Source organism: Xiphias gladius, chromosome 20, assembly GCF_016859285.1.
Source record: "Xiphias gladius isolate SHS-SW01 ecotype Sanya breed wild chromosome 20, ASM1685928v1, whole genome shotgun sequence".
Classification (NCBI taxonomy): domain Eukaryota; kingdom Metazoa; phylum Chordata; class Actinopteri; order Istiophoriformes; family Xiphiidae; genus Xiphias; species Xiphias gladius.
The window spans coordinates 23,564,551-23,585,661 of record NC_053419.1 but is presented as its reverse complement, the minus strand read 5'-3'; the positions used below and the strand labels follow the sequence as shown (position 1 = coordinate 23,585,661).

Here is a 21,111-nt window from a genome sequence, read left to right as displayed (position 1 = left end):
AATAAAATAAAGTTTTTACAAATGTGAAAGTTGCTTTCAAACTGCGTGAAGGCTTTAAAGACAGTGTCTAACGGCCTTCCACGGCAGTGAGGGGACCGGGAAACCGAGACTGGGTCACTCGGGTGTATTGTCAAAAGTCAAGTTTCCCTAAACTTTCCACTAAACGTGAGGCTTAGGTTCAGCGTCGGTAGCAGGTGGGTTACCTGGAAAGAAACGGTTACCTGGATAGAAAACAGAGTTACCTTGACCTGAATGTAAACGGAGTATAATGAGAGGCACAAGCTGGGGCTAGTTTCTAGTTTGCTCCTTTTCACATTTCAGTTCCTTAAACTCACCTTGTTAATTCTTTCGCGCTCTCCAGCTGTTGTTTTTTGTTTTTGTTTGTTTGTTTGTTTTTTTCCCCCCATTTCACAGTGATGACACTGAACATGAACTAGCATCGTTTAAAACTGGTGTTAGCACAAAAAAAAAAAGAGCCAAACTCATCAAAAAACGCCCGAGTCAACTTAAAAAAAAAAAAAAAAGTCTTAAGTAGTAAAAACAACTTTTCCTTCTCAGCAATGAAGCTAAACTGGACTCTGTTTTCTTCTGCATCTTCTCTCTGGTGCCTACAAACCTTCTGCAGGTAGCTGGCGCCCCCTGTTGTACATCTAGCGAACTGCAACGGTAACCTTTTATTTGATTTAACTGATGATTTGATTTACAGAGGTTAAATAGGCCTCCGTGCAGAGATGGAGGAAGCTGTCAGTATACTCTTCTTATGTAGAGGTTAAAATACCGTAGTCTAAAAACACGCCAATTCAAAGGAAAGCCCTGAATTCAAAATCGTCCTTAACATGCCTGCAGATACCCCGACTATAATCTAGGAAGTGGTGCCCTGCACAGGGATTCTGCAGCGGTCACCGAATCAAATTCAGTACTTCTGAAGAAGTTAAATTCCACAAAGACAGCAAATTAATACCCTTTTCACGGTTATACCAGGAACTGTGAATGACAGCCAATCAGTAGGGACAATCCGGCCTACATTTATTAATCAGACACATGTATTTATCGACATTTATGTCACATTTTTGTCAGTGCCTGCCAGCTGTATATAACAGCAGTTCTCAGTAATATAATTAATCAAGTCGCGGTGACCTGGACTCAGATAAGAGGCAGAGCATCGACGGGTCAATTAAACAACGGAAAACTAATGACGCTTTTGCTAAACAACGGGCACTTGTCCATTATGAGCGATGACCTCCATAGCTACAGTGGTTAGCGGCAATAATAAATGACAATGATAAATAACAGCTCCACAAAAAAAAAAAAAGATTACAAAGCGACACGCTTTTTCGGTTAATGTTATTCAACTCAACAAACAGCCGCCCTTAATTAACGAGTCTAATACATTAGGGCTCTTGAGTGAGGGCTCTTGCCCATCATCAACAGAGGTAGAAAAAGTGTTCAGAAGTGCCAAAAGTAAAGACGCTCACTAGCTATGCAGAATGGCTCCTTTTGGAGAGCTGCTTTATTACAGCATATTATGTTATTCTGTTTTCAGCGCTAATGAATACATGTAGGAGAATTTCAGATGCTTTATCTTCCACTGGGCAGATCGACGGTCCAGTACGGCCTCGTGTCATGTAAGCGTATCGCATTTAAAAAAAAAACAAAAAAAAAAACTAAAATCCTAATCCGAAAAGTAACTAGTTACCACAGCTGTCAAATAAATGCGGTGGAGTAAAGAGCACAATACTTCCCCCTGAAATGTGGAAGTTTAAAGGACCAAAAAATAGGAAATACTCAAGTAAATTACAGGCAGTTCAAATTTGTACAGTACCTGAGTAAATGTACTTAGTTACCTTCCACTACTATGTGCGGTGGTAGAAGATAATTAAAGACATTTACTCAGGTACTGTACTTTAGTAGAATTCTGAGGTACTTCACTATACTTTACTGAGTATTTCCACTTTCCGCTACTTTATATTGAAATATTATACTTTTTACCACACAACATTTAGTTAATAGTGACCCTGCAGAATCCCTTTAATAAAACAAAATATAATCAACAAACTAGTTATGATACATTATTATTGGCTAAAATTAGATAAGACGTCACTGATACCTGGGGGCGGATCCACAAGCTGCCCTGCAGTATATAAAGTAACCAAAACTAGCCCCACCTTCACACATGAATGCATCAATATTTTATAATCTGCTAATATAATATGCATTATTCTGAAATGGGCCATTCTGCATAAGGAGTACTTTTACATTTGGTACTCTGAGTATATTTTGAATGTATATTTTTACCCGAGAAGAATTTTGAACGCATCACTTTCACTGGCTCCAGAACAGCAGCGAGAACATGTTTTATTTCAGGAGGATGCATGGCAGCTCCTTAGAGTTAGTAAAACGCATTTTATCTGCTAAGTCTGGGAGGTCGGAGGTCAAGTTAGGACCCCCCCAACACACTCACACACACACACACACACACACACACACACACCGTGTAAAGCTAAAGAATGGGAATAGGCAAGTCAGTGGTGGAAAGTAACCAAGTACACTGAGTCAAGTACTGCACTTAAGTATTATTTTAATGTACTATAAAGAATCTCACGCTACTTTATACAACTCCACTACTTTTATTTGACAGCTATAGTTACTTTTCAGATCAAGGCGTGACATGAACCAAACAGAGCGAGTAAACAGTAAAGGAACTGCAGGAGAAGCTTTAGACCTTCTAAAGATGACGTTTTTATCGTCGAGTCATCTCTGTCCTGCTCTCGGCACGTGAATGGTCATTTTCTCCTCTTCTCTAATTCCAGGTTTCTGTGTGTATTCAGTCATTGTTGCTGCAGTAATCAGTGGCCTATGTCAGGAGGGTAATTCCATATTCTTGACTTGCTCCGATTTCCCTCCCTCCAGTGTACCGGTGTCTTGTTCACTCATCATCTCTCTTTCCCATGGACTGCCCCATGGACTTCATTTCTGCTGCACCGCTAAATGAATCAACCTATTTGCATATTAGATTGATAAGGCATCGTCCTTTGTTTGAAGATTCTTCTGTAGAATAATCGCATTTGACCGTGTCAGCGTGGCACACACACACACACACACAGTTTTTCATATCTGATGTTATATGTGGTGAATATCAAGCCCTCAGGGCGAAGGAAACTGATTTCATTGGATTTTCTCCTCTTTGTGCTGCTGCTAATGGATTCTGATATACACATGCATGTGCACAAAAACACACAATGATATTTTTATAAAGAGGATGCTGTGAAACAAAAAATGTGTTAAAATGATACTTGTTTTAACAGGATTTGAAGACTATTTTTAAAGTTGTTTATTTTATTTTTTTTATTTAAATCAAAGCTGGATAATTATCCCAGTCTAACTTTAAAATGTGTCTTAAAATCTCTTCATATTTCTCTTCCCAACTCACAGAAGTTTCTGAACCACTGCACAGCCTAGTTGCTTAATAGCTTTATCAGTAAGTCTTCCTCCTTTGTATATATTTCAAATATAGTATAAGCATGACTACAGGTCCTCTATAAAGCAACGGGGGGGGCACAGACTTCTGTGCCAGTTTAATCTCGCCAATACTGCAAGGATAGAGGGTGTTTTCTGGGCTGTTTAAATAAAGTTGAACTGCTTGGCTCTTTTTCCCTTTAACCTCACTGATACGTTCACTCAAATTTTAAAACAAGCTTGGACACTAATAAAAACAGATATTTTTTCAGGCTGCAAAACACAAATTGAAAAAATAGGACAGTCCTTTTGAGGCCTGGAAGTTTCCAAACACGAACTAACAAAATCAAGTGACCATGGTGGATTTGAAGAAAGAGGGATAACTGACAGACGATCTCACAGATCCAACTTTTTTATTGAACAAGACTCTAGAGTCTACAGCCGTGTGGTGCTTTGAGCTGAACGTGAACATCGCCATCTTAGTTTGGCATGTTAGCATGCTAGCATTTGCTAATTAGCAGCAGGTACAAAGTACAGCAGAGGCTGACTGGAGTGTCGTCAGGTTTGCAGGTTTTGGTCATGAATCAAAGTATTGGACACTTTGAAATTTTACCTGATGGTGGGGTTGGACGAAAGGTTAGGGGACTAAAGTTGTTATTATTCATGCGCTAGAGACCACGAATATGTGTTTCAAAGTTCACCGCAATCCACCCAATAGTTGTTTCAATATAACCTCACGGTGGCACCAGAGGAAAAGTCCGAGGATCCCCTAATTCATTAGGATTCATATCCTGGGAACCGCGTCTGCCAATCCATGAAGTAGATGTTGAGATAAGTTACCGGGTAAATCAATACTTTGACCTGCCTGTGGCGCTAGATGAAACCCCAGAGGATCACCAACGTCCGTAGGATCCAACCTCTGGGGAACACGAATGTCTGCGCAAAATTTCGCAGCAATCAATCCGGTGGCGGTTGAGATATTTCAGTCTGGACCAAAGCGGCGGACTGAGCGACAGACACTGAAATCTCTGGAGACATAGTCAGAAAAATGTTGGAAATATTACATGAGAATTCATGTGAATGGTGAGATGAACTGGTGGTGTTGGGTTTGTTGTTTCAGTCTTTGTTATTTACACCCTCGCAGCTAAATAACAGGAAAAAAAAACCACGACTGCTGACCTTGGGACCATGGCTTCAAAGACTGGCTCCTGGCAAAGGGACTGTAACCTCTCTGACAGCAAAGGAGTCTGGCGAGAGAGTCTTGACGAACCGCAGCTGAAGATGCCTCCATGCATGTCATCTGTGTGTGTCACACAGACACACACACACACACACACACACTCATATACTAGATCTGCAATGATTAGTCGATTAATAGTCGATCAACAGAAAATTAATCTGCAACTACTTTGATAATCCAATATTTATTTTTTATAATAATAATAATAATATCTGTACATTTATAAGCAAAACACACAACAAATTCCCATATAGACACGTGAGGAGCTTCGTCCTCTCTCCTCCTTCTCAGTCGCCACCAGTAATTCTCTCTTCCCACTTTCTTGTCCATTTGCTGGGAGATTTAAATCGTGGCCTTACAATGGCGTCGACGTGTTCCTGTTTACCCAATTCTCCCTTTGTAATTTGAGTTTCAGATGAGAGCAGCTGTCCGGGCAGACGCACAGATAAATGAAGAAACCTCCCCTGGTGAATTCTGCCTCCCTTTTGTTCGTGTCACATCCTTCCCTCATCACTTGTTCGAACACGAGCTTTCGCTACCGTCACTGTGGTGTTAGATACGGCGGCTGCGAGGGGGAGCAGGTGACAAATGAGATTGAATTCCTGTTTGCCCTGTAGTGGATCCTAATAGGTCCGACCTGATGCAGCAGAGAGACAGCGAGTTGTGGAGGCGCTCAGAGATAAATACACTCCATTTACGGGCAGTGCCACATACTATCTGTTTTTCCATTACTTTGGTGAGCCGACATGCAATCTGGTCCAGTGGCTTTGTGACCTGAACTCGTCGAGCCCCGAAATCACAGCGAGGCAAACAGAGCTGCAAATATTTTAGCTTGAGATGCATGTCGGCTCGGCCCATTTAGATTTTCAACGAACATAATTTGCCTCGAATGGATCAGATGTCGAGGCTTGAGCTCGACATACACGAGTCCACGAGGCAGTTTCCGAACCGGCCGATTCTGACAAAATGACTGCTGGAAAATGTGTGAAAAACTTTAACTTCTTTTGTTACCTTCTGGACACTAATCTTTAGCCCCCCTTTTGGCATTCAAAGGCAGCATTTAAAAAACTTAATAAATGATTCGTAACATACTCTAATGAGTAGTTTGGGGTTTGTTTGTCTTTTCAAAACCAAAAACACAGGAGCTGAAGGGTGAGGAAGCAAGATGCCGGTGTTAGCATGTCGTCAGCAAAGCCGACGTCACTTGGGCCCAGGAGCTCGTCATTAACTAGGTCCCGGACGCTGTCGGAGTTCAGGCTAACGTGAGGAGCTCTGCCTGGCTCTTTGTCGGCTCTGGAGGAGTTTACGCTCCAGCAACATAAAATAACACGAGAAAACTTCACACTCGTCAGTGAAAATACAAACGAGTAGCTGAGCAGCCACAAAGCTCATATTAGAATGACGCTACGGTTTCTCCTTATTCGTCTTATAGCAACAACCAGCTCTAGACTGCAAAACAAGAAGAAAATGCCGCTTCCTCATTTTCAAGCTTTCTACATGGATCATCAACTGGTGGCGTGATATCACATATGTAGCCCTCGCGTGCTCATTAAAAAGCCCTTTTACACAACAGTCATTGTAAAAGGAAGCCAGAGCTCATTAGCCGGAGCTGACAAAATGACAAGTGTCATTTCAGCAGAATCAGCTGCTTTTGTCTGAGCCTCCAAAATGTCAAGGATTTGATCACTGTGATCTGCACATGTGCGCGAGGGCAACGTTTGTAGCTTCTCTCATGAAGAGTCCTTAACTGCTGCATAAGCCGCTAATAAAAGAGTGAGGTGTGTGTTTACATGTGTTTACATAGAGGTCAAAGGTCGTCAGAGTGGGGCCTCACGGGTTGGAAAAGGAAGTTGGTGCTTTGTGACTGAGTCCATACGTCAGTGACAGTTTTTAGGAAGACAGCGGCCTCGTTTGAGAGTCGGTGGTCAAGGCCGGTTTCCAGAGCGGTTCATCGGCTTCACGCCCTCTCACGAGCAGACCTGCAGGTGCTCGACTTGCCGCTGTGCCTCTTCGTAATAAACCTTTTATATGCAATCGAGACGGTGTCAGCGGAGCCTCCTTCATCCTCTTCACATCATCACCACCATCTAATAAACTACACAGTGTATAACATATCTGTAATTACATTTAATTTAATCATACGCGTAAAAAAAACCCCAAAACATTAATCAAATGTTTACGCGCATGTACAAATCACTCACTGGTTTGTCTAAAACTGTTTCAAGACTCCCGAAGACATGCTGAAGAAAACAATTCCCAACTAGACTCAAGGTCCACTTACTCGATTTCTTCTAGAGGTTTCAGCCTCGCTCAGCGAACGGAATTTTTTCCCCTGCGGTTGTCAAATTGTGATCAGCGAAGACGACGATAAAAAAGGTTCATAGGTATTTCAATGAAACATTTCTTTACTCAAGGTAACAATCTAAAGGAATCAACGTTAAAAGAACAAACTTCACACTTCATACTCGGATGTAAATGATTGCAGCTGTTTTATCGTTTTACAGACCCGTTACAGTGCCATTATCTCTGCTTACGACAACATTAAGGTGTGTTTAGATACCGTTACCCATTTTGGACATTAAAAGCCTTCCCATTATATAAGCCACCATCATCAGAGCGACTGAGGACTAATCCTGCAGAGATGGTATTAGGGGGTCCAGATAAGGTGCGTTGCATTTCAGGGTCGTACATAGTGATTTCCAACGGCCGATATCTGACCAGGATTAATCATTTGGTGTGTTTAAAGGGAAGGGGTGTGTGTCCCGGGGGGCGGGTATAAACAGCCCGAGGAACGTCGATGCTTGGCGAGCCGCGTCGTGCGTTCTGGGGCGGCGATGTCCTCTGGAGCGCGCGGCTTCACGGTGCGTAAAGACAGTTCCTCCGGAGAATGAGCGAACTGCCCGTTTGTGCGTTTCCACGGGGGCCGTTCCTTTTCGTTCTAGAAAGGAATCCGTTCCGGTAACAGGATAGAATCTATTTTTAGCATCCAACTCACCGACCAAGTCTGATGCCCGTAAGATGGACTCCCCGGTCAATGCCACCGAGTGCAGCGGGACAAACGCCTCCGTGAACAGCAGCGACGGCTTCAACCAGTTCGTCCAGCCGGCCTGGCAGATCGCACTGTGGGCCGTCGCCTACTGCGGCATCGTCGCGGTGTCGGTGGTCGGTAACATGGTGGTTATCTGGATTATCCTGGCTCACAAACGCATGAGGACCGTCACCAATTACTTTCTGGTAAACACCGTGGGTTCGCTCTATTCTATGTGCATGAAAGAGCCTGTTAATTCAGGTCGATTGTAAATGTCAGGTTTTGTTTGAGAGGGGGAAACTTTTTTTTTTTTTTTAAGCATGTGCGTTGTTTTCCGGAGACACCGAAAGGGGGCATTCAATGTGTCTCCATCTACAATGGACTATTGAGAACCAACTCCCCAACAGAGGCGAACGGAACTTTGCACATGCCAGGCGCGTCCGTGACTGCTGCTTAGACACACACACACACACACACACACAGAGGATGGTCAACTGCACCGGCCCGCAACATCAATACGTTTTCTGTGGAACTGTGCGCGCAACAAATCCGTTCCGCTGCCTGGCGGATCTGGCGAGTAACGCGAACTCCCCGGGCCAAATGTTTACCGAACTAGTGCTTTGGATTCATGCGACCACTCAAACTCTCTTTGGCTCCCGCGATGAAAACACGAATGGATCCCGATTCACTTCGCAGAGCACAGGGCTGAGATAGCAGTTGTTTCCAGTATCGATGAATCTGATGGTTATTTTCTCCATTGATCAATTAACGGCTGGAAAACTGTAAAAATAAATAAATATTCATAATAATAATAAATCAAATAAAAAATCTCTCCACCATATCTTTGAGCACATTCAAATGTCTTATTTTCCTTTGGTAAAAGCATGTTTGGCATTTTTGCTTATGATTAATCGATTATTAAAAAAAAAAAGTCGCCAGTCGATTAGATGTCAGTCAACTAATCAATTAATCGACCAGTCGTTGCGGCTCTAGACATACAGGACCAAAATATAGAATCCCTGAAACGTGAAGCAACAGGCAGAACGAAATCGCTGAAAAAATAAAACCAAACGAACTCCAATCCAAATAGATTTAAAGTCTCCGATACTGACTCCATTTAGCTTAGGATTCGATCCGCCGCCTGCTCTGCAGCAGGTCGTCACGCTACAGATGTAGCTTCACGATTATTTTCACTATCCGTTCACGCCACAGCGATGTTCTGGATCATTCACTGCATCTATAAAATATCAGAAAACGGGGACGAATGCTCATTTAAGCTCTAAAGTCAGAAAACTATTGATCCTATTTCTCCACAGTTTGCCCCAAACTTGTCCATATTTAGAAAAGTGTTTGTAAACAGTAATAGTATGGGAGTTTTTTGATACCAGATCCTTTTGCAAAAACGGATGCAACTGCGATGAATTTAAGGCATTTTATGTCTTGTTCGTGTATGAAAAAACTAAAGCATCAAATCCTCACATTTGACAGGCTGGAAACAAAAAAAAAAAAAAAAAGACGTTTGGCATTTTTGCCTAAAAAATGATTTAAATGATTGTTAGATTTTCATAATAAATGAAGATTCATTTCCTGTTGATCGTCCGCTTGATTAATCAAGTGATCGTTGCAGCTGTACTGAATCTTATTAAACTGACAGAGCTCAGTCGTCTTCTTTAGAGAACAGGCTCAAAAATAGTGTAGTGACTGCGTTTAGAATAGAATATGTGCTGTTTACCCGAGATATCAGAGGTGATCTGTATGTTTACTGTCGGCCAAACCCCTTTCGCTTCTCCATTCATACACCTGAGAGGGCAAAAGTCAGGTTTTTGCCCTGAGTTTAGTCACCCAGGCGGCTTCTCCTCCCAGGTTCTATCCTGCTCCCAACAAAATGAGATGCTTTAGATTGTTGCTGTTTGTTCGGGGGTTCGAGTGGATTTTAATGCCGGACCGATCCTCGTCATCAAAGCCGGTTAGTTAGCCAGTCCGCTACAAGGTGAAAGTCTGCAGTTATGTACGGACGTAGTAGGTCATCGGGAGTTTGAATGTGTCTTTGCAGGGAGTACATCGTGAACCCAACGTTTCTCTCCAGCCAATGCAGACAGATAGTTAAAAAGCCCCTGGGGTTACTGAATGGGACTTGCTTACGTATTCCTGTGCGTACCGTGGCAAGAGCGGTACAGTTCATTGTCATTCTATAACTCTCCCGCAGGTGAACCTGGCCTTTGCCGAGGCCGCCATGTCGGCGTTCAACACGGTGATCAACTTTACCTACGCTGTTAACAACGAGTGGTACTTCGGTTTGGTTTACTGCCGCCTGCACAACTTCTTCCCCGTTGCGGCCATATTTGCCAGCATTTACTCCATGATGGCCATCGCGCTGGACAGGTGTGTGTGTGTGTGTGTGTGTGTGTGTGTGTGTGTGTGTTTTCTCTGCTGGGACTTTGTTACAGCAGCATCTGAAATCCCACGCAGCCCAGAAACATTTACAATTCTCCACCACGGCGCTGAAATCAAAATGAGAGTGCGCGCCTCGAGGCAATGTGGGCGCTATAGAAGATCCCCCACGACGCTGGGCCAATATACAGTAGAGGACACCTTATTGAATATAAAGGCTTTTCGCACCTCACAGCTCTCACTTGCATGGTTGCATGAAAGGCTATAAACAAGAAAAAAAGAAAACAAGACTGAGAGACTGTCTCTGTGGGGCTGCACAGGGATGCTTTGAGATGAAATGCTAACATCCGCATGCTAACATGCACACAAAGAGAGCAATCCAGCGTTTAGCGGGTATAATGTTTAACAATGTCTGCCGTCTTAGTTTAGCGAGTTGGCATGCTAACATTTGCCGATAAGCGCTAAAAAAAAGTACAGCTGAGGCTGATGGGAGTGTCATTAGTTTCGCGGGTACTTGGGCATTTCACTCGCAGATCTGCTCACGGAATGTGTTGAGGGAAGAAAGTTGAGAGTACAAACTCGCTGAATGGTAGGAAGTCTTCTCAGTGATCTATAAACTTGGAAACAAGCACGTCGGGTGGCTGTAGGGTGACAAAAAACATGATACTCTATATTCTGACGGAGAGAGGGCTCTTCTACTGGAGTCAATTAAAAAAAAACCAAGTAAAATCAAAGATGAGCCGGACTCCTTCGCCGCTCGCCACCTAGAGCAGCAGCTCAACGGCAGAAAAACCTCAGGAAGCTAGACTGCAACGACAGCAGGGATGAAAATGGTCGTCTCACTCATACATCCGCGCCAGTGCTGCTACCAGTGGAGGCAGGGTGGAGTCCCACGCCATCCTTGATTTTTCATGGTTTGTACTGACCTTCATGGGAGAGACCTTTCGCTGTGGGAATATTTAGACAGTAGGCATTACTGTGATGTGCGGTACAGAGTCCCGGATCCTGGGATAGTCATAGACCGTAGTATTGGACCACCTCAAATTTTGATGCCAGCGCTATATGAAAGACCAGTGGATCACCAAAGTCGGTGGGATTCATCCTCCGGGGACCGGGAATGTCTGGCAAAACTTCGTGCCAATCCATTCATTAGCTGTCAACATATTTCAGTCTGGACCAAAGTGGTGGAGCGAGCAACTGAGGGAAATTTGGCTAAAAATATTTAAACCTAAAATGTAAAATGACTTTATACTATGCAAAACCCAGCTGTCTGTCCATTCTGATACAAAATACAGCAACATACCACTATTGTGTCTTCTCCACCGGGGAAAGGATGTTGATAATCACCAAATATCCTATAAAATGTCATATGGTACTGGACAACGTACTGTTTGTTTTTGTTAGATACATGGCTATCATCCACCCCCTGCAGCAGAGGTTGACTTCTACGGAGACTCGTATGGTGATTGCTGTGATCTGGACGCTGGCTCTGCTTCTGGCCTTCCCTCAGTACTTCTACTCGTCTACTACTCTGCTGCCTGGACGCACAGTCTGCTACATAGACTGGCCTGAATACACCACTGTGGACTTCAGGAAGATGTGAGTATAGCAGGACACAAGGCCTCCGTAAACACGAACCACCGGATGACAAGGGTACCATTTCCTCTCAACGCTTTCATTATTTATTTCTGAGAGTTTGATGGGAAAGTCAACACCACTCCCATGTCTGTATGTTAAACCTGTATTAATTCATTTTTGGAGGCAGCGGAAGAAGTTATAAACACAACAGTGAGACTATGTTAGACATGTTAAGAAGTTAGTTGCCTATTGACATATCCAGAAAAGCAACATTAGCATTCCTTTAAAGGCATGTGTCTGTGTCTAAGTCCAGTACCCCCTCTTCTCATAGCTCTGGTTTTGGTCTCCACCAGCTCCTGAGGGAAACATCTGGCTCTTTAGCTGCTAAATGCTCCGCTAGGTTCACCAGTTGGTCTTTAACTATAATAGATAAAATACAAAAACAAACAACACGGACAACCACCCACATACACGCAATACACACACACATCTTTTAAAAGGTTAAAGCAGAATTAAAACATTTTTTTGGCCAAAATGTGCACATGCATCATGAAATTCAGCGCTTGTTTTGTTATTCATTAATATGGTGGAAGTACTAAACTGATTCGGTGAATGTGGTGTCCAACTGGTTTCCAATTTAAACATCCATTCGTGCTCCATCAGTATTCAGAATAATAACCCAAAATTAAATGAATAAACTTACCATTTGGTTAGTTGTTGACCTGAACCTGGGAATAAGAGCTTGAGAGTATTTTCTTGCTCCTCTTCCGGCAGCTCAGGTGTTACGCTCCTCCAGGTGGGCGTTCATTTCACTTAGGGTCAAACCCCTTAAAAAGAAAGGTTTTTTGGGGATACGTTAGTGTTAGTGTGAAGTGTTTGATGCCCAGAATGTCAGAACTGGTCAAACTTTATTATATCATGCCTATTTTATATATATATATATATATATATATATATCCAGCAGCAACACGCCCTTGTGGTTAATAAGGTTTGTACCCTAGTCATCCCATACTGGACAGGACACCTGCTGCTGCAGTGATGCTGCAGCCTGTCTGTGCCAGAGCGATAGTCATTCCCTTGTAGGGTTAACTTAGAATACGAAAAAACAAGACCCCTCAGGTGATGGATCTGTCTATGAGGATGGTCCCCGTGTCTGGTCGACTCCTTTCGGAAATATCTCCGGAGCTAAAAGAGGAAAATTAATATCTTGATATCATCCCCGACTGCCCCACTAACACACCTTCTGAACCCTCCTGCAAATTAAAGTATCTTTAATTTAGTGGTCCTGATTTCTTGAGGCCCAAAATGACTATTCTAATATTGTGATGCCAAGCAAGTGTAATGTTTGCCATCATCACCGTCTCAGTTAAGCGGGTTAGCATGTTAGCATTGGTGGGAATGTCATTAGTTTTGCAAGTATTTCGTCATAACCTGCTACTACAAACTGAAATTTTGACCTGATAACGGTACTGAAAAATATCTGAAAAGTTAAGGGATCACCAAAGTCGTTACAATTCAGACTGAGGGGAGCCTGTTTAATGGTAATTCATCCAAAAGCTGTTCACATATTTCACAAACGTTACCCTCACGATAGTGCTAGATGAAAAGTCAAGGAGGATCACCAAAGCCATTGGGATTCATCCTCTGGGGACCTTGAATGTCTGTATACATTTTCACAGCCTACACAGTGACTCCGCCATCCCCACAGCTACACCACTACAGTGTTATGTAAAAGTTGAAGTTACACAGAATCGCCAATGTCAGTTGTTGCATCCAGCTTTAAGCGTGGGCTCATATGTTGATTCAACTGAATGATCGTTTTGGAAAATGCAGTTTGTGGCGCTGTTGAACTGTAATGCATTATACTGGCAGATTTTTTCCATTATATCATTATGGATGGGTTTTCGCCGGGTTCACCTCATATGTGTAATTGTCAATATATACATTAATACACAAATGTACTAAAAAAAAAAACGCAAAATAAGGAAGTCATAGCAAAGCATAAAAAAAATATCGAGGCGGAACCGAAGAGACGGACATAACTTTATGATTTACTGGTCAGAAAAATAACTCCGATTGATGACAATGTCAGACTTTGATTATAAACCACCACCATTGATGCCACTGTCCGGTGGCTTTCCCTGCTTGAGTGATCTCAACCCTGGGATAAGTTTGCTGGCCTGTTTAATATTTAGCCCAACGTGGGCTAGAGACACATCAGCTAAACGCACTGTGCACCAGCAGTTCGGGAATATTGGACCTATTTTCTTTCAAATCATTCATCACCGGCAGTATTTACAGTTTAAACGTTCCACTTCATCTATATGTGTCCTCTTTCCCTCCCGTCCTCTCCTCTTGTCGTGTGTCATCTTTCATTTTTGCCGTAGATACCAAGTGTGTTTGATACTGCTGATCTACTTCTTGCCTCTTTGCGTCATGGGATGCGCGTACACGACCGTGGGCGTCACCCTCTGGGCGAGTGAGATTCCCGGAGACTCGTCTGAACACTACAAAGAACAGCTCATCGCCAAACGCAAGGTGATGCAAACACACACACACACACACACTTCTCCTACCACTTTTGTCTTGCCCTTTAGCCTCCTGGCCCTGCGCTATCACTAAACACTATCGTTTAATTTAATGGCTTTGTAATCCCTACATGAAAACCAAAAAAAAAAAAAAAAAAAAATTGAACAGATTATTTTAAACCCGCTCTTCAGCCCCGTCTCCTCTGTGTTTTCCCGTGGCAGGTGGTGAAGATGATGATCGTGGTGGTGTGCACGTTCGCTGTCTGCTGGCTGCCCTACCACATCTACTTCTTACTGCACCAGTTCTTCCCCGAGCTGTTCGAACACCACTACGTCCAGCAGGTCTACCTGGCCATCATGTGGCTGGCCATGAGCTCCACCATGTACAACCCCATCATCTACTACTGCCTCAACAGCAGGTAGGGAGTCCAGTCCGCTTTCAGCAGTTTCCCGTCAAAATGGCTCGCTGCCTGTCTGTTCGCAAGTTTGTCTCTGCCATCTGTGTAGTGAGTCTGCTCATGTGGTGGGTAATCTGCAGTTTTGTCTATAAAAACCCGTCGGCCTTTTTAATCCGCCCTATTATGAAATATTTGTCTTCCACTCGGCAGGTTCAGAGCGGGTTTCCAGCGGGTGTTTTTTTGCTGTGCCCCCACTGTCGCCAAGGAGGAGCTAGAGCTCAAATCACCGCGTTACCTGCAAACACAGGTGTGTGTGTGTGTGTGTGTGTGTGAGAGGAACAGAGACAGAGACTGATTCACAATCAGTGCGTCCGCTGCGACGTGTGAAAAGTCACTGGGAGTAGGGAGGTAGGTTTTCACCGACGGCTGTTTGCTGAGGCGTCAGACTCAGCTGGTCCTGGTCCTCGTCCTGAGGATATTCAACACCGAGACGTCGACCTGAGGGTGCTGCAGCAACCCCCCCCCCCAGTTGGCTCAGGCGTGTTATTCTTATTCTGATTCTTATTCTACTGTGAGGTTGCCCCCCTCTCTCATGGTCCCTGCCACCCACAGCAGTTCCATCTTTTTCTATGCGATTACGACCATCACAGGTTTTCCACGTGGTTTCCTGTAATATCCTAATTTATCTGTAGCCTGTTGATCTGCTGCGTCGGGAGGTTTGGATTCAGACAGCTGCTCCAGCTCGGACAAAATAAAGCCCACGTCCAGCTTCCGACCACCAGCGGCTCTTAAAGAGCGTGGTTTTGTCATGCGGTACGCCGTCTGTGTTGTCAGTGTGGTTGCCGTGACGTCTCCCTAAAGCTGCCCTTTTTGATTCTGTCCTATCGTTTCGCCGATGCTGTCGCGGTGTGACTGGATATGTCGCAAGGCATTGTGGACCTTTTTTTTTAGCATAAAAACGTAACTAAGTGTAACTGTAATGCTGCGGTTTTATTGGGTAAACTGCAGATACACATTGTGCATTGGCGATGAGGATCATAATGCAACGGGTGCAGAAGCCTCACAAAAATTAAACTGAAAAAAAAGGATCAATCTATAATTAAGTACAATACCTCATTATCATTCTTAACGATCTGAGCACAGAAAATGGCAGGCCAGGGAAGTCTGGAACTATGAACAATAAACCATAAACCTAACCTCTGGCTTGCATGTCCAGATAAACAGGGTTATGTTGGAATGAAATACGAGTCTGATCTTATATTTTTCCTTCGTTTATAATACTAGGACTAGATGGCTCCACACTGTAATACAAGAACATTGCTGTTTCTGTACTTCGACGAAAACACCATAAGGTTAAGATGCCAGTTCAGCATAAAAAATGGGAAATAAGGTTATAATGAAGGGACTGTTTCGTGAAACTGTCAGTAACGTAACTTCTCTATTTTCAGATGAGCTTATACCGAGCCAGTCGGATGGAGACCGTCGTTTCCACCGCCGTACCCTCCTGCAATATCGGAGCACAGGGGGGCGAAGCTGCCGGCCCGCGCCCCTCCGACCCGGCGCCAACTGAAGGTCGCAAGCCGCGGCCCGGGCTCCGAGACATTTACCAAGAGCCCTTATGTCAAGAGTGACACACTGCAGTGTGGAAACAAAGTGCCAACATGTGGCTGAAACCTGAAGCGTTGGCAGGGGACAGTCGCGCTCAGACGGCAAAGAAATCCACACCTTTGTACAGATCAAGTCCATTATCTAGCTGAGATATTTCGTTCCAACCGCCTAGCCAAGTGCACTAATACCCAGTGAATGTCATGAGATGTCCTGCACCACAGACGCGAACCTCGGAGGCCTGATAGAAACAGTAGAAACGCCGCAGTAGACCACACACTGCTTTGTCTCATCATTCAGCGCGAGGGCGGCGTCGACTCCTGACCCCCCGGCATTCTCGGGCTGGTTTTGGAAAGCGTGGCACTCGGCCTCCCCTTGGCAACGGTGTCGTGTCAAGTTGTGTTCGCGGTGCCGTGTTTGCGTTGTGTGGAAATAGGGAGTCGGCTTCAGAGAGAGCGTGCGCGGAGATCTCGCACCTGTTGGACAGGATTAGCCCCTTGTTTTGACAATGTGTAGAGCGGGGTTCAGGCTGCAGCAGGTCACAGGCAAGCTAAATATAGAGGACGGGACGGGGGAGAAAGAGGGAGACACATACAGAAGGATTGTTTAGGTGGTGGAGGCAAGAAAAGCATTGGAGACATGAAGAGCTTCACAACAGCGCATCTCTCTTTACACGCTACCGACTGGGGGAAGGGGTTCGTCGCTGGTGAGGGATGGTGCTATTTCAGCCTCGCAGACACAGACAGCTGCACAGACGTGGTGGAAGATTGTCAAATACAGTTTACTGGACTGTTTTAGCCGTTTACCTGCTGATGAACGCACACGTTAAGCACACGGAATGTGTGGGGACCAAATATTTTGACGTCACGTGGTACGAGGACATCTTGTCATGTATCGGTTCAGTATAACAACAGGCTCTAGTGATTACTGTATGCGTTGTTGCAGAAAAATTCATTTGTACTGTTGACCTCATGCGTTTCACCAGGTGAGAACTCCATGACTCTGTCTTTTCAACTTCCCGTCTACACTGGAAAAGGGAATGTTCTGCGTTGTGTGAAGCGACATCCGCTGGAGCGGTGGTCGAAATCGATTCCCAAAGCCTCGATACCACAGATAGGGGGTCAATACCTGCGTCTATAGGATCCGGGCCACGTGAAAACTCTTCCTGGTGCTGCAATATCTGCGTCTCTGCTGCAAACGGACACTTGTTACTTGCCACTGAAAACGAGCATGTGATTAAGTCATTAACAGACAACAGTAAAAAAAAATGTGGCAGTTCAAACATTTTCAGATGTAACCTGCTAAGAACACATTCACCTCATTAATCATGACATTACTGTATTTCTCTCCCTTACGTGACAGTACATTGGCTGCTTTTAACAATAAAAAGTGTTGGTGTTGATATCGGCGACCCTGGCCCTGCTCTTACTTGGTCTTGCCCACCCCCAGGCTGCTGCCTGCGATCCCCTTGCGCCTGCAGTTTAGCGAATGTCCGAGGAGCTCCGTGCTCTGACGTGCGGCGTGAGGCACCGACAGAGCTGGAGGGGCCCGAGGCTTTCCTCTGCGGCCGTCGGACAAACGTCCACGGACCACGAGATCGGTTCTCCTGCGCGGCTCCGGGTAGGGCTGGCCATGTTGCCGTCAGAATCGTCACGGGGGCCGTTCAGCACGAGTTGGTATTTCTGTTTTATTATGTGTTTGTGACAATGTGACATCCCCGCGCGGCAAATCGGATTCCAGACCGAAGAAGTACAAATAAAATGGTGCGAATCCACGAGTAAGAACGTACCTGCTATTCCAAGTTAGCATGAGAGAGCTCGAAACAGCCCGCTGAAACACACAGTGCGCCAGTCACAAGTTTGTGATGAGGTCTGTCCCCGTAATCTGATATCTGCGGCGGTGTCAGGTCACATGGCCTCCTCGTAGCGTGGACGCGTGTTCCCAACGTTGACCAGTGTACAGCTGGCTGTTTCCACTGCCTGCTCACACCCTGTTGGTTTTACTGCGTGCGTCGCGCAGGTTCAGATATCCGTCTCAGAGACGTCCACATTTCGATGGTGCTCACATCTGCACCTCGGACATCTGATTTTTTTTTAAAAAGACCATCTTCAGCACAAAGTTACATTTGGTGTCGACCGCTCACTGTGCGTGTCAGCAGCTGTTTCCAAAGAGAGGTTAAATACATTTTTTCGGTGCCGTGAGTCAAGTGAAACTTCATCGTCGTGTGCTGGGGTTGGAGGCAGAAATCTCAGAGAGAGCTTTGTTTAAACCTGGGCCCCCCCCCCAAAAAAAAACTATGTGCAAGGCTTCTGCCAGAGTTCTAGCTTTGTAATTTGGGTGAACCGAGCCTTTAACGTCTGTACAGGCTGTGTGTTGCGTTTGAAGATCTGAGCGGGACATTGCTCAGCACGGGCTGATATTTGACTGCGTCGGCCGACGGTCAGGAACCGCGACGAGAACCAAGATGAACGGCGCCGACCACACCCACCGACTCCACCAGGCCTGCGGTGCCGCCGGGAATTCGGCGAGCCAGGAAGCGTCTCTGACAAAGCTCCATGTCAAAACAAATCACCGCGAGTGACGTGAAGTTAGACCAGAGGTCCGCTCTATTGTTTTAGGTGTGATTTGAGACTGAGATGTGATCGCTCGTTGAAAAATGTGCCGCACTAAACCGTACTCAGCATCTCTGTCGAAGTGTGTCCGGCCCCAGAAAATGTGCACCGCGGATTGAACTGACTTCAAAGGTAATCCTGTTTTGATTCTGTGGCTGCAGTACATGCATTCCTAAAGAAGTCTGACGGCTTTATAGTTTGTTTTCTTTTTAAACCTGCTCAACTAATCCATTAATGGTCAATGGATGATCATTTACACACGTACTGATATGATACGTCCTGAGAACTCGTCATTATATATGATTGTACATATGTTTACACCGTGTGATTATGCATTTATTGCATCAGTTTATGTTTATACGTCAGATATGGATGCTTCAAGGAGGAGTTAGTCGTTGTCTTTATTTTGGCCTACAGCTGCATTCATGGTTTGTAAACTGCCAATAAATCCTAAGTAGCACGAGAGAGGGGGGGGGGGGGCTCGTTAATATTCATAGAAGGTTCAGCAGCAGCCTGTCAGAGACCAGCCAAACTGACTGTCTTCTACTACTTTGCACCATATAACTGGAATGAATTGCAGAGGACTTTAAAAAGTGGTTAAAACCTGCGCCAGTGGCTGATGTCTAACTTTTAACTGTGAATCTATTTCCTGTCGTCTGCTGTCTCTCAGATGCTGAATGTGCTTTGCGTCCGGTTCTGTTTGTCTTTCTTTTTATCTGTTTTCCTCGGGTCTCTCTTGCAAAAGAGATCTTGATCTCAGTGAGACTTCCTGAGAGAGATTTTTTTTTTTTAACCACCTGGCAACTGTAAAGTTGTTCTTACTATTGGCATATGACTCATCTACGTATTCAAGTGTTTCCGGTGCCTTAAAAAACTAATAATTGAAAACATGTCCAGATCACTGAGAAACTTTCACATTTAACGACACTTTGAAAAAAAAATATCAGAATTTTGGACCAGCAAGTCAAATAATAAAACTCGCTTCACTCAAATCAGTCAACACAGTTTCAAAAGCCTCATTGCTTGGATCTGTGTGGGCAAATATCAAATATGCAACAAGCTTATACATAACATGCCACCAGGAGGGATTTTTACCAGACTCTGACTTACAGCTCCGGTGCATCTTCTGAAAAGAACAGGAAGTAATCATCGCCGAAGATAAAGGCTGTTGTTCAGATAAAGAGGTCAAATTCCTCTGCTTCAGTCTGTGCGCTCATACACACCTCGTACACAGCGGCAGGAGATCCACACCATCAGAGGTCTTCCCTGCCTGACGCTGGTGATTTTTTTTTTTTTTTTCCTTCCACTCCTCATCCGCTTCCCGCGGTGACGTCTTCAAATGTCCTGTTTTGTCCGACTCACCGGTCAATTGACAACGATGGAACAAGGCTGAGGGTCAGAGGCGGCGGCTCCGTGATTTTTGCTTTGCTGACAGCATGATAACACGCTAATTATGTTCTATTTTGGTGCTGGGAAACCTTTTCAGAGCGACGCGTGACACAAGCCAAGGGTGTGTGAGTCGAGTATAGACATCACCAACCATCTCTGGCGACACCGACCGATGGTCACAGAGTCGTCGAAGTCCTTGGGCTCTATAGGAGCTGCCTGCTGGTGGTTTTTGATTTCCCTTCTCTCTCTATCTAGAGCAGGGACCTTGAAACTCTTTGGATGCGGGAACTGTTGAGCCTGGAACGAGACCAGTGGGGGTGGTGTGACCAGACTGAGTCTAGTTTTTAAAAGATCTTCTTCAGACAAGTGTGAAAACAGGTGAAAATAATCTGCTTTGAATAACATTTTCTGTCTGATTCGGGCTTCCAACATTGTCCCCCTTCATTCAAAAAATCCAGAATCTAGGAATACGCAAGTGTGTCGGACACGAGATGTTTCCTACTTCGCTAAAAAAAAAGGTCCAGTCTTAGTGTACGTGCGCTGGATGCCTCAAGTTTCCACATCAGACCTGTGTAAATTGTAGAGAAGAAAGACAAGCAGAGAGAGAGTTTCCCTTTTCAGCAGCTGAATGTGAAAGCAAACTCTGCACAGACCTGATCGAAGCTCAAACACCCCGCAGAAGTTACCGTAAGAGGAACACATTTTTAACCGAGACACGAAGCTTTGACAAACAAGTTCATTCAGTTGAGAGAAGCTGTGAAAATTCTTCTTCCAAAGGAAGCGTCACGCCTGAAGCGGGCGCGAGCGGGCGACGCGTGGAACTAAGCTCGAGTCTTAGTTGCCGATATCCTGTGAAATGAACCTGGACATATTCGCAGTGAATCTG

At 44.7% G+C, this 21,111-nt stretch overlaps 1 protein-coding gene across 1 annotated transcript; it reads left to right on the top strand.

The window, feature by feature from the left end:
• Positions 1–7,714: 7,714 nt before the first annotated feature.
• Positions 7,715–16,250, top strand: tacr1b (tachykinin receptor 1b). The gene is made up of 7 exons (XM_040158098.1): positions 7,715–7,930; positions 9,931–10,106; positions 11,520–11,714; positions 14,081–14,231; positions 14,444–14,640; positions 14,830–14,926; positions 16,068–16,250. Exons 1-7 carry the CDS (start codon positions 7,715–7,717, stop codon positions 16,248–16,250), a joined length of 1,215 nt encoding a protein of 404 aa, XP_040014032.1.
• The last annotated feature ends 4,861 nt before the right edge of the window (positions 16,251–21,111 follow it).

What these genes read in the sequence shown, in the direction of transcription:
- tacr1b (XM_040158098.1), top strand. Translation starts at nt 7,715, where the DNA reads ATGGACTCCCCGGTCAATGCCACCGAGTGCAGCGGGACAAACGCCTCC. An exon ending in ATGGCCATCGCGCTGGACAG is followed by an intron (nt 10,107 to 11,519) that starts GTGTGTGTGTGT and finishes TGTTTTTGTTAG; the next exon opens with ATACATGGCTATCATCCACC. An exon ending in ACTGTGGACTTCAGGAAGAT is followed by an intron (nt 11,715 to 14,080) that starts GTGAGTATAGCA and finishes TTTTTGCCGTAG; the next exon opens with ATACCAAGTGTGTTTGATAC.